General features: G+C 45.0%; 1 protein-coding gene across 10 annotated transcripts in view; it reads left to right on the forward strand.

Moving 5' to 3' along the window:
- NEO1 (neogenin 1) overlaps positions 1 to 14,610 on the forward strand; it is a 559,154-nt gene that overhangs the window by 447,006 nt on the left and 97,538 nt on the right. For all 10 annotated transcript variants that reach the window (XM_030577723.1, XM_030577731.1, XM_030577724.1 and 7 more), the window contains exons 10-11: positions 11,417 to 11,565; positions 14,262 to 14,400. In XM_030577723.1, coding sequence (XP_030433583.1) covers positions 11,417 to 11,565; positions 14,262 to 14,400 — 288 coding nt within the window. The remainder of the gene's footprint in view (positions 1 to 11,416; positions 11,566 to 14,261; positions 14,401 to 14,610) is intronic.

Raw genomic sequence — 14,610 nt, forward strand, 5'->3', positions numbered from 1 at the left:
TTTGTTAGTCTCTAAGGTGCCACAAGTACTCTTGTTCTTTTTGCGGATACAGACTAACACGGCTGCTACTCTGAAGCCTGTCATATTACATTGTTGTAATGCAAATTATATAGAGTGTGAGGATGTGACCTCCTGCTTCTCAGCTAATGGCTGCTGCTCTTTTAATCTGGCCGTAGATGAAGGCCTTAGGCTTTAAGCCTTGCAATATGTGTACAAAGGCCTTATCCTCACAGCTAAGGTATGAAAATACATAGTTAAGGCACCTAAATCTTAGCTCTGTCCTGTAGCGTTGCAGTGAATTAACCATACAGTTATGATTAGTTTATAATGTTTGTAATCCCAGGTTAAAAAGAAGTTTCATTTTCCCCCACATGTTAGAGCAGAGTTAAGGTTGTTTTGTTATAAAGAATAATGGGGAAAACAATTTTTAATTCTTTATACGCACACAATATGGAAAGTTTGAAGAATCTGTTATTCTGTAACACCATTAAGGACAAAAAATAATCTGACCCAGGGAACTAAATTTCTTAAAGGAGCCATTTCAGTTTATTTTTAACTCATAAATTAATTTGTAAATTGGAGTAAGTGCTGTAATTTTGGGGAGGTATACACGGTATTCGTCATATGAAACGAAGTGGGTGAATCCTTACTTCAGGTGCAAAATTCAACTCAGCCTTAACTATAGAACCAACCAGCCAATGCTTCCATAATAAGATGCTGCAAGTGCATTATATACAATACTTGCTTGTATATACATGTAAATGTTCACTTTTAAGGTACTGTATACTTAGTCTAGTATACTGTGGAAGTGTGGTCTACTTTTCATATAATTTACTTTCATTGATTCTGGCATATACATAGTAGTATACAGCAGTACAAGATACCCATATATGTGTGACACTTCGGGTATTCACTCAGACCAGTAAGGGGTTTGTGTCACTTCCTGCCCTGTAGTCCTGGATACTTCTGAGCTGTGCAGCTGTGGCTCAGCATCCTGACACCAGCAGCCTCCTTACAGGATGATGGCCTCACCCTGCATTCCACCATCCTGGTTACTCCTTGCAGGGAGAAGGCAACAGCCCCTCGAGTCTCCCCCAGACCATCTCCTCTGCAGTGCTCAGCCCGTCTCACGGCAGCACTCACAAACCATATTAAGTTCTCTGGTCCATTTAAAGAGTGCATAGCACTAACCTGATAGTTTGGCTGAGGATTTTATTGTTCAGCTTGAAACACTGTACCGAGATGATTGTGTAATAAACCAAGGTTAAGAAAGAGCAGATATTTAAGTAATACCAAGTAGAAGGAATTGGGATAGAAATGGTTAAACAAAAAAAAAATACGCTTCTAGGAGTAAACCATAACTTAAGACACTAGAACCTTTTGTTCAGAGTAGTTTTCTCACCACAGTTCTTAGCCAGGATCCACCACAGAGCTCAAAGCACCTAGTTTTATTGTCCCTTCAGGTGAAAGACATCAATATGGTTCTCTGCTTATATCCTCAACATTTATCTGTGTGTTCAGTCAGGAGGCCCTTCTGGGGGCTCAGCTTGCTGAGGCCATGTTAATTTTTGCAGTCTTCTCCCTCGTCATGATAATTATATGGCTATCTCCCAACTTGCTAGTCTGATGGCTTTGTTTACCTTTTATGTAAATGTACTTCCACTGTCTCTCTTTGCTTAATTTACCTTAGAGACACGTTAAGCCCTACCTGCTAACATATTTTTAGAATATATTTCCAGCACATATGAAAAATTGTAAATATATCACCCATGCATACACAACTCCATACTATTAATGATCAGCACATTACCAGTTTGCATATCATACCTTACATGACACCTTTTAAATACAGATTATGACAAGAATGATTTGGGGCACACTAAGACACTGCTAGATACCAGGGAGCCCCCTGCTCTCTGGCATTGGAATGCTCTTAGAGTCACAATGTGCATCTAAGATTATGGAAAAAATAATATATTTGAAATATAGTCTGTGATGGTGTAACAGTATTGTAATGTGTATGCACAAGCAGGCAGAGTTGTGTAATAATGTCTGTCCTTGATTTTTTGTTAGCTCATTTTTGAGTGCTTAACCATGCAACCATAATGTTCTAGTAACATAGATGTAAAGAAGACAAATGGATTGGAATCAAAGGAACTGGGAAGCATTAATATACATTTTTAATTGTTCGTTTGAAATATTTAGTTGTCTACTGAAAATCTCCCTTAGGATAAGAAAAGCCCTTTTACAGATAGACATGGGATGGACTTAGCTGTTGGTGCTAATTCAATAAAATGTTTCATAACCAAATAATTCAAACCGTCAGAGTGAACCAGATTTAGTTCTCTCCACTTTTGTAAGCAGATCTAATTACAGTTTTGGCTGGGTCACTTTTATCCATGAGAGGAAGACAATAGTTTTCTTTCAGAGAGTTAATCCCCCAGTTTCTAAATAGGCAAATTGGTGAGAAGATCTCTGACATGTTCTTTTCTTATCCCAATCTGTATCCCTTCCCTTTATTGTCAGTGGTAACTTCACTAGTCATCTGGTCATGTTATTTTTTTGTGATAAAACTGAGGCAAAATAGGCTTTAGGAGCTCTGCCTTCCTATCATCTTCTGTTCTCAGCTCACCTTCTCCACTGAGCAGCGGACCAACAGCATGCTTGATCTTTCGCTTTTGTCTGACATATTTGAAGAACCTCTTCCTGCTATCTCTAACATTTCTTGCCAGCTGTAACTCATTCTTTTCCTTGGCTTTCCTGATTTTGTCCCTACATGCTTGTACTATTCCCATGTGTACTTCCTCAGTGACATGACCTTCCGTCCTTTTTCTGTATGTATCCCTTTTAGTTTTTAGATAGCTAAAAAACTCCTTGTGTAGCCACATTGGCCTCCCGTGGCTCTTCTTATCTTTCCTCTGTGTCCGAATAGCTTGTTATTGAGCCTATAGTATTACATCTTTAAAGAACTGTCAGCCCTTTTTGACTTCTTTTCTTCCTAACTGGTCTTTTCATGGCACCTTGCCTACAATTTCTCTGAGTCAATTGAAGTCTGCCTTTCTGAAGTTCAGTGTCCTTGTTTTGCTGGTCTCATGTCCTACTTTCCATAGGATCTTGAATTAAATCAGATCATGATCACATCCTCCCAAGTTCCCAACCACCTTCATGTTTGCAACTAATTCATCCCTGTTAGTCAAAGCCAGATCCAAAATAGGTAACCCCCTGGTTGTTTCCTCAAATTTCTGAATTGGAAAGTTGTCCCCTACACATGCTAATAATTTGCAGGATTTGCAGTGTTATGTTGTGCTGCAATAGTCTTCCAATAAGTATCAGGGAAAGTTAAAATCCACCATTGATACTAGCTCATGTGTGTTACCTAATCTTGTTATCTGCTTGTAGAATGACTCATCTACTTCCTCTTCCTGATTTGGTGGTCTGTAATAGACCCCTACCATAATATTGCTACAGTTCTTTTCCCTTGTTATCCTCACCCAGAGACTTTCAATAAGTCTTTTGCTCACTTCCCACTGGACCTCAGAGCATGCGTGTTCATTCTTGACTGTATAGTGCAACACCTCCTCAAGGAAAACTGGCATAGCAGCAGCACCGCTGAGAAGAATCTGGGAGTTGTGGTGGATCAAAACCTCAGCATGAGTCAGCAATGTAATGCTCTGGCAAAAAAACCAAATGCAATTTTTGTTTGCATTAGCAGAATCGTAGCATGCAAGTCACAGGAGGTGATAGTGCCACTCTGGAGTGCTGTGTCCAGTTTTGGTCACCAATGTGTAGAAAGGTATAGAGAAACTGGAAAGGATCTAGAGCTGAGCCACAAAGATGGTCAAAGGGATGGAATGCAAGTCATATGAGCAAAGGTTATAGGAACTGGATATGTTTAATTTGGAAAAGAGGAGATTAAGGGGGGATATGATAATGGTCTTCAGATATGTGAAAGACTGCAACAAAAAAAAATGAAGAGAAGTTATTCTGTTTTGCCAAAGAGAGCAGGACAAGAGGCAGTGGGTTCAAATTACAGCAGACGCAGGGGTCAACAACCCTGCCATGGTCACCAAAAGGGAATTCTTCTAGCACAGAAGGGCAATTCAGCCCCTCGCCAAGATCCCACCAGTGCGATTAGGCACATGAATCTGCATCTATGTCTATGTCACCGCCTTGGCACACAACCAGTGGCCAGTGCAGTGGCCTTATCGGAGTGCAAGGAGCATGCTGGTGGTGATGATGTCCCCTTCGCACAGCTCCTCTACTGTCACCTCAGAGCAACAGCTGGTGGCATCAGGCTCGGTGCATGAGACCCGATTGGAGGTCAAGGTAGAGGAGACAGCGCCCATACCAAAACCTCCCTCCCCCACCGGGGATGATGCCTCGTCATCATCCTCATCTCCATATGAGGCGGTGACAGGATTCTTGGGGACCAGACCGCCAAATGGAGGTGGAGGAGATGGCCAAGCAGGTGGACACTTTGTTCAGTGGCCTCTCAGCCTCTTCTCTGGCACATGTTGCATTACCAGTGCATGACAGGGTCCTGAAAATTGCCAAGGCCCTCTGGCAGACCGGGTCGTCCATCCCTCCCACCTCCAAAATGGCCAAAAAGAAGTACTTCTTCCCGACCAAAGGGTTCGAGTACCTTTATACCCACCCACCTCCAGGCTCACTGGTTGTCCCTTCAGCTAACAAAAAGGACAAGCAGGGGCACACTAGTTCAACTCCCAAAAATAAAGAGGCCAAAAGACAAGACCTTTCTGGGAGAAAAATTTATTCAACAGCCAGCCTGAAATTCTGGGTGAACTATCAGGCCCTCTTGGGCAGGTACAATTTTAACTTATGGGACTCCCTCCATAAGTTCAAGGAGTCCTTCCTACAGGGTCTGGCCTAGGAATTCAGCAACCTGGTGGAGGAGGACACCACAGTGGCCAGGTGCTCCCTCCAAATGGTGTGGGATGCAGCGGACAAGGCAGGTAGGGTGGTCAGGGTGGCGGTGGTTATGAGGTGCAGCTCTTGGCTTTAGACTGCCATCCTGTCCCAAGAGATGCAGACCTCTATCCAGGACCTTCATTTCGATGGGAATGGTTTCTTTTCAGTGCAGACTGATGTGAGGCTGCGTGGATTAAAGGACACTCGGGCCACCCTTCGCTCGCTGGACATGTATACACTGCAGTGTGCATGGAAGCAGGTCTGGCTGACCCTTCCGCCAAGGTCTTTGCAGCCCCGTCGGGGGTCTGCAAGGAGAAAGGATAGAGACAAGAACTTTAGTTGCTGCCGCCTTTCCTCCTCCCACTCTCCCAGACAACTGGGGCGGGGTGAACATCCCGGGGTCCAGAGGTGCTCATTTTGAAGGTGCACTTGAGAGCAATGCCCCAATCAATTCTCTGGATCCACCTTGTTCTTTCTTCAACCATCTTCATCCCTATCGCTTGGCCCAATCACGGGTCACCTCGGACCGCTGAGTGCTGGACATAGATTCTCGGTGTTAAACCCTGCAGTTTTTGGCTGCCCCTCCCTCACTCCCCCATCTTTCCTGTCCCTCTTCAAGGACCCTTCTCATGAGCAACTCCTCCTCCCTGGCATCATTCCCATCTGGGATCCAGGAGACTGGTACGTTGCCCTCCACTTGAAGGACACTTTTTTCCATATTCCAAGGTCACAGACGTTTCCTCTGTTTCATAGTGCATGGACGCCATTTTCAATTCACAGCGTTGCCCTTTGGCCTCTCATCAGCCTCAAGGGTGTTCACAAAATGTAAGTCGCCAGTGGCTGCTTACCTGAGATGTTGAGGGGTCCAGGTCTTCCAGTATCTCAACAACTGACTCATCAAGGGCAGGTCTCAGGAACAAGTGCAGAGGAGCCTTGATCTGGTGCGTTCCACCTGCTGTGACCTGGGCCTGTTTATAAATGAGAAAAAAATCCACCTTAATGCCTTTCCAGCAAATAAGTTCATTGGGGCGGTTCTTGATCCACGAGAGCCAGAGCCTTTCTTCCGGAAGCGTGTTTTCAGGCTATGTTAGACCTAATATCCCGTGTAAAGAACCGCCTGCTCACCATTGCTCACACCTGTCTGTGGTTGTTGGACTACATGACCGTGTGTACATACATGACCAGCCATGCTCGGCTCCATCTCCGGCCTCTGCAAGCTTGACTGGCATCAGTCTATATCCCCAACAGTTATGACCTAGACCGTCCTGGCAGCAGGGCCAGTGGCCAGTGCAATGGTTTTACTGGAATACCTCGGTTATGCCAGTGCCCCAATCGTCAGTTGCTGCATCGGACAAGTATCAGACGACACTGACAGCACCAGGCTCTGTGCGTGAAGTGCAAGTGGATGCTGGGCTGAAAGGGCAGGTGCCCACCCCGAGATCCTCTTCCCCCACAGGGGGTGATGCCCCAGGCCCTCTCCCAGTGGTCCAGTCATCCTCCTCCTTTCCAGATGAGGTTGTGGCGAGGCCCTCTCATGGCAGCCCACCGGATGACTTTAAGGAGCACCTAGCCCAGCTCCGAAGGATGGCCTCTAGCCTAGGCCTATTGGTGGAAGAGATGGTGGAGCAACCAGACACTATTTAATGTGCTGTCCGCATCCACCCTTGCACGTGTCATACTCCAGTGCACAAGGGGTCCTAAATATTGCAAAAGCCTTCTGGCAAACCCCATCCTCAATCCCACCCACTTCCCAGAAGACTGAAAAGAAGTATTTCATCCCAGCCAAGGGGTTCAAATACTTGTACACTCACCCGCCCGAGGGTCATTGGTTGTTTCTGCGGCCAATGAGAAAGCCAGGCAAGGGCAATCTAGTTTCACTCCAAAAAACAAGGAGGCTGAGAACCTGGACCTTTTCGGGAGGAAAATTTATTGCACGGCCAGGCTCCAGTTCAGAGTCACAAACCATCAGGCTCTTTTGGGGAGATATAACTTTAACTTATGGGATTCCCTCCATAAGTTTAAGGACTCCATGCCCCAGCATGTGGCCCAAGAATTCAGGGAAGGTCCAACAGTGGCTCAGTGTTCCCTTCATATGGCATGAAATGTGACTGATTCGGTGGCCAGTGGTGGTTACCTCAGCAGCAGTCAGACCGCAGGCCTGTCCCAGGAGATGCAGTCCTTGATCCTGGATCTCCCGTTTGATGGGGTTGGACTCTTTGCAAAGCAAATGGACGCAAGGCTGCACAGACTGAAGGACACTCAAGCCACCCTCTACTCACTGAGATTGTATATCTCTCAGTCCGTGAGGAAGCAATTCTGGCTGCCTCTGCCGCCAAGGCCTTGTCAGTCTCGACAGGGGTCTACAAGGAGAAGGGATAGGGACACTAGTTTTAGTCTTCACCACTCTTCCTCCTTCCATTCACCTGTACAACTTGGCCCAGCAAAACACCAAGGGGGCCAGAAGTGTGCATTTTGAGGATGCGCTCGAGAGCAATACCACAGTCAACTTCCTGGATCCGCCCCATCCTTTCCTCAACTGTCTCTGTCCCTATTGTTTGGCCTTGTCATAAGTTACCTTGGATTGTTGGGTGCTAGGAATTGTATCACTGGGCTACACCATCCAATTGTCAGGCATCCCGCCTCTTTCCATTCCCTCTTCAGGGACCCTTCTCACAAGCAACTCCTGTTTCAGGAGGTAGACAACTTCCTACAACTGGGAACAGTGGAGGAGGCCCCTCAGGAAATGAGGGGAGAAAGGTTTCTACTCCTGCTATTTCTTGATCCCAAAGGCAAAAGGGGGCCTAAGACCCATTCCTCACCTGCAGTGACTCGACAAGTACTTCAAGAATTCGAAGTTCCGCATGGTTTCACTGGCCTCCATTATCCCCTCCCTGGATCTAGGAGACCGGTACGCCGCTCTCTACTTGAAAGATGCTTATTTTCATCTTCCAAGGACACAGACAATTACTCCATTTTATAGTGAGCCTCTCTTTGCCCCTATGGGTATTTGCAAAATGCATGGCCCCGGTAGGCACTTACCTGAGGTGTTGGAAGGTCCAGGTCTATCCTTATCTTGACGATTGGTTCATCAAGGGCAGGTTGCTGGATCAAGTGCAGAACAGTCTCCAGCTGATGCGTTCCACCTGTTGCAACCTGGCCTGTTAGTGAACAAAAAGAAATCAAACCTCATACTAGTGCAACAAATAGAGTTTATTGGGGTGGTCCTCAATGCCATGCGGGCCACAGCCTTCCTTCCGGAGGCCCATTTCCAAGCAAATGTCAAACGTGATCTCCCATGTAAGGGGCCACCCCCTCACCAGCGCCTGCACTTGCCTACGGTTGCTAGGCCACGTGGTAGTCTCTACTTATGTGGCCCATCTTGTCTGGTTTCATCTCTGCCCACTGGAGGCGTGGCTGGCGTCGGTCTACATCCCCAACAGGCACGACCTAGACCTGATAGTCAAGGTGCCGGACCACATCCGGTCATCACTGGCATGTTGGTTAGACCCCGCATCTGGGTTTTTTTAAAGATCTGGAGCATTTCTACCCGCAAGTCTAGGATCCCATCCCTCCTTGGGATCTGAATCTGATGCTGTCAAAGCTCATGTGGCTCTTTGAGCCTTTGGCTTCGTGCTCTCTCCTGCTTCTCTCCTGGAAGAGTTCGTTTGTGGTTGCAATAACATTGGCCCTGTCCAAGATCAGGGCGCTTACTTCAGAACCACCCTATATGGTCTTCAAGGATAAGGTCCAGTTGTGACTCCACCTAGCATTTCTGCCAAAGGTTGTTCTCCAGTTTCATACTGGCCAGGACATATACTTATCCATCATCTTTCCAAAATCTCATTCGTCGGATAAGGAGCACAAACTACACACCCTGGATGTCAGGAGAGTGCTGGCCATCCACATAGATAAAATGAAGCCATTCCGTAAGTCAACACAGTTGTTCGTTGTGGTGGCAGACAGGATGAAACATTGCCCGGTTTCTGCTCAGAGGGTTTCGTCTTCGATCATGGCCTGCATCCACCACTGCTATGAGCTGATGAAGGTGCCTCTGCCAGCAATCGTGATGGCACACTCGACTAAGGCACAAGTATCGTCGGTGGCCTTCCTGGCACAGATACCAATCCAAGAGAGCTGTAGGGCCACTAACTGGTCATCTGTCCATCTGTCATTATGCGCTTACCCAGCTAGCTTGAGACACTGGCTTTGGTAGAGCAGTGCTGCAAGATGCAAGACTGTGAACTCTGAGCCCACCTCCATGGACGCTGCTTGTGAGTCATCTAGAATGGAATCAACATGAGCAACCACTCGAAGAAGAAAAAACTGTTATCTTCAAGATGTGTTGCTCGTGTCCATTCCATTACTCGACCTCCTTCCCCTCTTGGAGTTGTCAGCAAGAAGGAATTGAGAGGGCATAGGGCTGGCGGCACCTGATATACCGACGCATGAGCATGGCACTCCATGGGGGTACCACAGCTGGCCCTCCAGATACCATTAAGTCAAAAATCTCCGATGACTGCATATATGGGCATGCACAAACCTAGAATTGAATGGACATAAGCAACACATCTTGAAGAACAATGGTTACGAAAAGATGGGTAACTGTCTTGTCTGTTTCACTACCTAACTCTATTTTTTAAGAATGGGATATGATTGCCAATCATAAAGAAAATGAAGAGCATTTTTTTAGTTCTGAAAGCCAAGAGTTTCTCCCTGAAGAGTAGCCTTTATTCTGGAAGGTGATAAGAGTGACAACTTGCTTCTGTCCAAACCTGAATTTTCTGGGGTACTTGTGATATTTTCAGTTGTGTTGAGCTTTTGAGGGTCTGGTAGTTAATGAGCTGTGTCTATCAATAATGGCTAGGTGGATTAAAACATCAGTAACTATACAAAGTCTATGAGAGAACAGACAGCTGCTCAGAATGTTGCCTATTATAGTCATGCTGTTTAAAATGTAGTTGTATTGCCTTTTTTTCAAAAGTCTTGAGCGCTTGCAGCTCTCATTGACCCCAGTGGGAGATGGGGTTATTCCAACAGCTCTGAAAATCAGGCTATTAATTTTTATCTCTTATGACTCTGTGAAGATCTTTCTGATCCCATCAACCCTTGGTTTCTATAAATATGATTACTTTTTAGTTTTGTTAATGTTTTATCTCTGTTCTGTACCGCTTGTTCCTGTATTCCACACATAATTGCCTCAGCTGAGCATAGAAAGTGCAAATACTTTGAATGTGCTCTACACAAAGACAGCTAGATCAACATATTATAATTCTTAAGCATGTAGTTTTCATCCCTTTTAAAGTGTATGGAAGTGGTTTACAAATGTTAAAGCATTTGTTGTAAATGTAAGTGCCTTTGCAGATTTCTACCTCAAAAATGAAATTTTCACATTGACACAAAGAATGGAATAATTTTTGTTTGTTTTGGAGGAAGAGAGGGAAGAAAGTATTAGTGTCAGAGGTTCTTTGATTTTGCTTCATCTATCACACCAGCTGGGCTGATATTTCTGTGTTCTTCAAAGCAAGTTCTGTTTTGGCATGAATGGAGAGCAGGTACATTCAGAATATCTCTCTGAAATGCAGTATAAAAAGCTCCTGCATATAATGTACCTTTGCAGTAGAACTCCTTTTGAAATCAGAAGTTGCTCTGTGGTCTGCAGGGTTTGCAAATAATGAGATTAAAAAATGAGGTTTTCTATCATTTGAGACAATACCATATCTCTCAATCTGCCAATTAATGAAATGGAGTTCAGGTATTCTGAAATTGAGGTAGTGTGGAAGAGGGTGGAAAATTACTGGTACATATTCTCTCCTTTACACCAGTTTTATGCTTATGCTTATGTCAGGGAAGTGACATCTATATAAAACTGGTGTAACGGAGTAGAGTTTGTTTCACTGTTGGTAGAATGTGCCTGTAGACGAGTGCTTTATTGCTCGCGGTACAACTTTGCTGGAGACCACTCTTTCACACACCAGTGCCCTTTTATTTCCCAGTACTTTCCCACCACCACATATATACAGCTATATACAATGCAATACCAGTCAGTAGCCCCTTAGGGAGCAGCTTGCTCTTACAGCAGCTGGGAGCAACAAGCCCTCACTCCTCACTTTCATGTTCCTCCCTCCTACTTCCTGCCTGCCTGCTTTATAGGTCTTCCTCTCAGGAGGCTCATAGGTGATTGCTCTTAGGCACCTTTCATGAGCTAACGGGCTGATTCAGTGCCTCTTAAGCCAGCACCCAGTTGCAGCCTAAAAGCCTATGCACAATATGTAGGGATAAGTTTGCAGAAGGGTGGACTCTCATTGTGGACACAACTTGTGCCTGCAAAATGTACAGTAATATTAATGGGTTTGTTCAGTTACTCAAAATACCTGTTTTAAGGAGGATTTCAGGGTTGATTGCTTTTTGGGTTTGCCTCAGTACGTTTAGCAATGTAAAATGTAATAGTTATGTTTGAATTTACACTAGTTTCATGTTTACGTTCCAGTTCAACTTCCTGGTCCAGCACCAAACATTCGAGCATATGCTAATTCACCTACTTCAATCACTGTCACATGGGACACACCGTTGTCGGGCAATGGTGAAATCCAGAACTACAAGCTCTATTACATGGAAAAGGGGACAGATAATGAACAGGTATGATACCAATCTCTCTCTGGACAGAATATAATGCCAGTTTATTCAGCCATATATCCAGTAACAATACTTTCTAGTTGTAACACTTTTCCTCTGAGTTTCTTCAAACATCCTGCCAATCATTTGACTGGCAGTTTGGATAATCCCAGCATATTAAGGGTTAAACTAGGGAGCTATAGAAACTGAGGGTATGTCTACACTACGAAATTAGGTCGAATTTATAGAAGTCGTTTTTTTAGAAATTGTTTTTATACAGTCGATTGTGTGTATCCCCACACAAAATGCTCTAAGTGCATTAAGTCGGCAGACTGCTTCCACAGTACCAAGGCTAGCGTCGACTTCCGGAGCATTGTGCTGTGGGTAGCTATCCCACAGTCCCTGCAGTCTCCGCCACCCATTGGAATTCTGGTTGAGATCCCAATGCCTGATGGGGCATGTCATCAGGCCCCCATCTCCCTCCATGAAAGCAGCAGCAGACAATCGTTTCACGCCTTTTTTCCTGGGTTACCTGAGCAGACGCCATACCATGGCAAACATGGAGCCCGCTCAGCTCACCGTCACCGTATGTCTCCTGGGTGCTGGCAGACGTGGGACTGCATTGCTACACAGCAGCAGCTCATTGCCTTTTGGCAGCAGACAGTGCATTATGATTGGTAGCCATTGTCGTTGTACTCCTGGGTACTCTTTTAGCCAACCTCGGTGAGGTCGTTCAGAGGCGCCTGGGCAGACATGGGAGTGACTCAGCCAGGTTATTCGATCTTCTGCCGAGCACCCACGAGATGACGATAGCTAACAGTCGTATTGCATCATCTTCTGGCGAGTAGTCAGGAGATGGTGATGGCTAGCAATCGTAATGCAGCATCTTCTGCTGAGCACCCAGGAGATGACAATGGCTAGCAGTCATACTATATTGCACCATCTGCTGCCAGCCTACGATGTAAAAGATAGGTGGTGTGGATCAAAACAAGAAATTGATCCGGCAATGTGCACATTATGCTGATGAGCTCTGCATGGTCACCTGTGCTGATCAGCTCTCCGTGCTGGCCAAACAGGAAATGAAAGTCAAAAGTTCGCGGGCCTTTTCCTGCCTACCTGGCCAGTTCATCTGAGTTGAGAGTGCTGTCCAGAGTGGTCACAATGGAGCACTCTGGGATAGCTCCTGGAGGCCAATACCATCGAATTGCATCCACACTACCCCAAATTTGACCCGGCAAGGCCAATTTCAGTGCTAATCCCCTCATCGGAGGTAGAGTAAAGAAATTGATTTAAAGAGCCCTTTAAGTCAAAAAAAGGGCTTCGTTGTGTGGACAGGTCCAGGCTTAAATTGAGGTAACACTGCTAAATACAACCTAAAATCATAATGTAGACTTGGCCTCAGTGTCTCTCTGAAAAGAGGAACTGTGAATTTTATAGTATTATGGGATTCATAAAGTATGAACATAACGGAATTAAGGCAGAATTCTATGTTCTAACTCATCTCATAGCAACAAACTGATACGTGACTTGTTCAGGCCTGATCTACACATAAAAGTTGCACAAGTTAAACTAAAATTAGTTTAAAAATAAATTAGTTAAACTGATGTAAACTCCTATGGATTTTCTTATCAGTTTACAACTGACTTGTTCTGGTTTAGCTTTTACCAAGGCATATCAATATGTGTTTTCATACTGGAGTTTGCATGGTTTTAACCAAATTGCTCATTTTAAAACTGATTTTAGGTAAGCTGCACCAACCTTTACATAGACAATGCCCCAAGTTAGCGAACATGTATGAAGAAATATTTATGGAAGGGCAAGGTTGGATCTGAGTGGGTGCTCAGAAAGTTTAAAGGAGACCTAAATACAAAAAGGCTCTCTGGGTTTTGGATTTATTTCAGCAGTTCTGGTTTAACCACAATAACAGTAACTTAACAGAAGTCTCTGGCTCCATTCCCTCCACAAAGCTTTGCATGTATCTCATATATCTAATTCCTGAACTGACTGAGTCCTTGTTGGGAATTAATATGAAAATTTATCTCCAGGCTGTTTGTCCCACAGAGCCCTTCTCTAAGGGCCACCACTGCAGTGGGAAACATCAAGGATGCAGTACTCTCCAGTGGGTACCAAAAGGCTCATGCACTATGACAAGGGAATGTGCTCTGGGAGTACTTAAGAGCCAAGTTGTTGAGCTTGCTAAGAAGTATTGGAAACACAGTGAAGATCTTAAGTTTAGCAATATTAACTCAGACTATGTCAAGTGGGCTTGCTTAGTTCGTAGACAGACTCGTTCCTCTTTTATGAGAGATGGAAACAGCTAATTTAATTGGTGGCTTTAATGTGATCCCTAATCTTTCCATTGCTAGTATTTTGGAGGAAGTGAGTGGGATTCTCTTAAGTGACTAAACTTTGTTGATTATGAGTTGGGCTGCAGGCTTGTTACATTGGTAAAAATGCCACAGAAAGTCAGTATTTCCCATTTGTTTATTAATTTTAGTGTGTGTCTGTGACTCACCCTGCAGTGGTGGCTCCTATCCCACCCACAGGGCTGAGCACAGCTCGCCACTCCAGGTGTTGCAGCCCAGTGATGGGGCAGGGGCCAAACCTGAGCAGCACTGTGACCCAACACACCAGGTTGCATCGCTTGCCTGGAGCCAGACCTGTTAGCATGTCAGCATTGCTTTAGGGATTGAGTCACATGTATCTTTGTTCGTGAACAGGATGTTGATGTTGGAGGTCACTCCTACACCATTAATGGATTAAAGAAATATACCGAGTACAGCTTCCGAGTGGTAGCCTACAATAAACACGGTCCTGGAGTCTCTACCCAAGATGTTGTTGTGCAAACTCTGTCAGATGGTGAGTTGCTTTATTCCAGTTTTTTTGTGGAAATCATTTGGTGATCTCTTTCAATTAAATGGATTTTTAGCCGAATAGACCTGCAAGAGTTTCTTGCAACACATTGCCCTGTATCATGATGTGGTTGCAGCATACGCTCCCCATGCTGACTGTACCTCTTCAAGATTGTTGGAAGTGGGTGGAAGGAGATTACTATGCCTGCAAAAGCAT

This window comes from Gopherus evgoodei, chromosome 10 (assembly GCF_007399415.2).
Source record: "Gopherus evgoodei ecotype Sinaloan lineage chromosome 10, rGopEvg1_v1.p, whole genome shotgun sequence".
Classification (NCBI taxonomy): domain Eukaryota; kingdom Metazoa; phylum Chordata; order Testudines; family Testudinidae; genus Gopherus; species Gopherus evgoodei.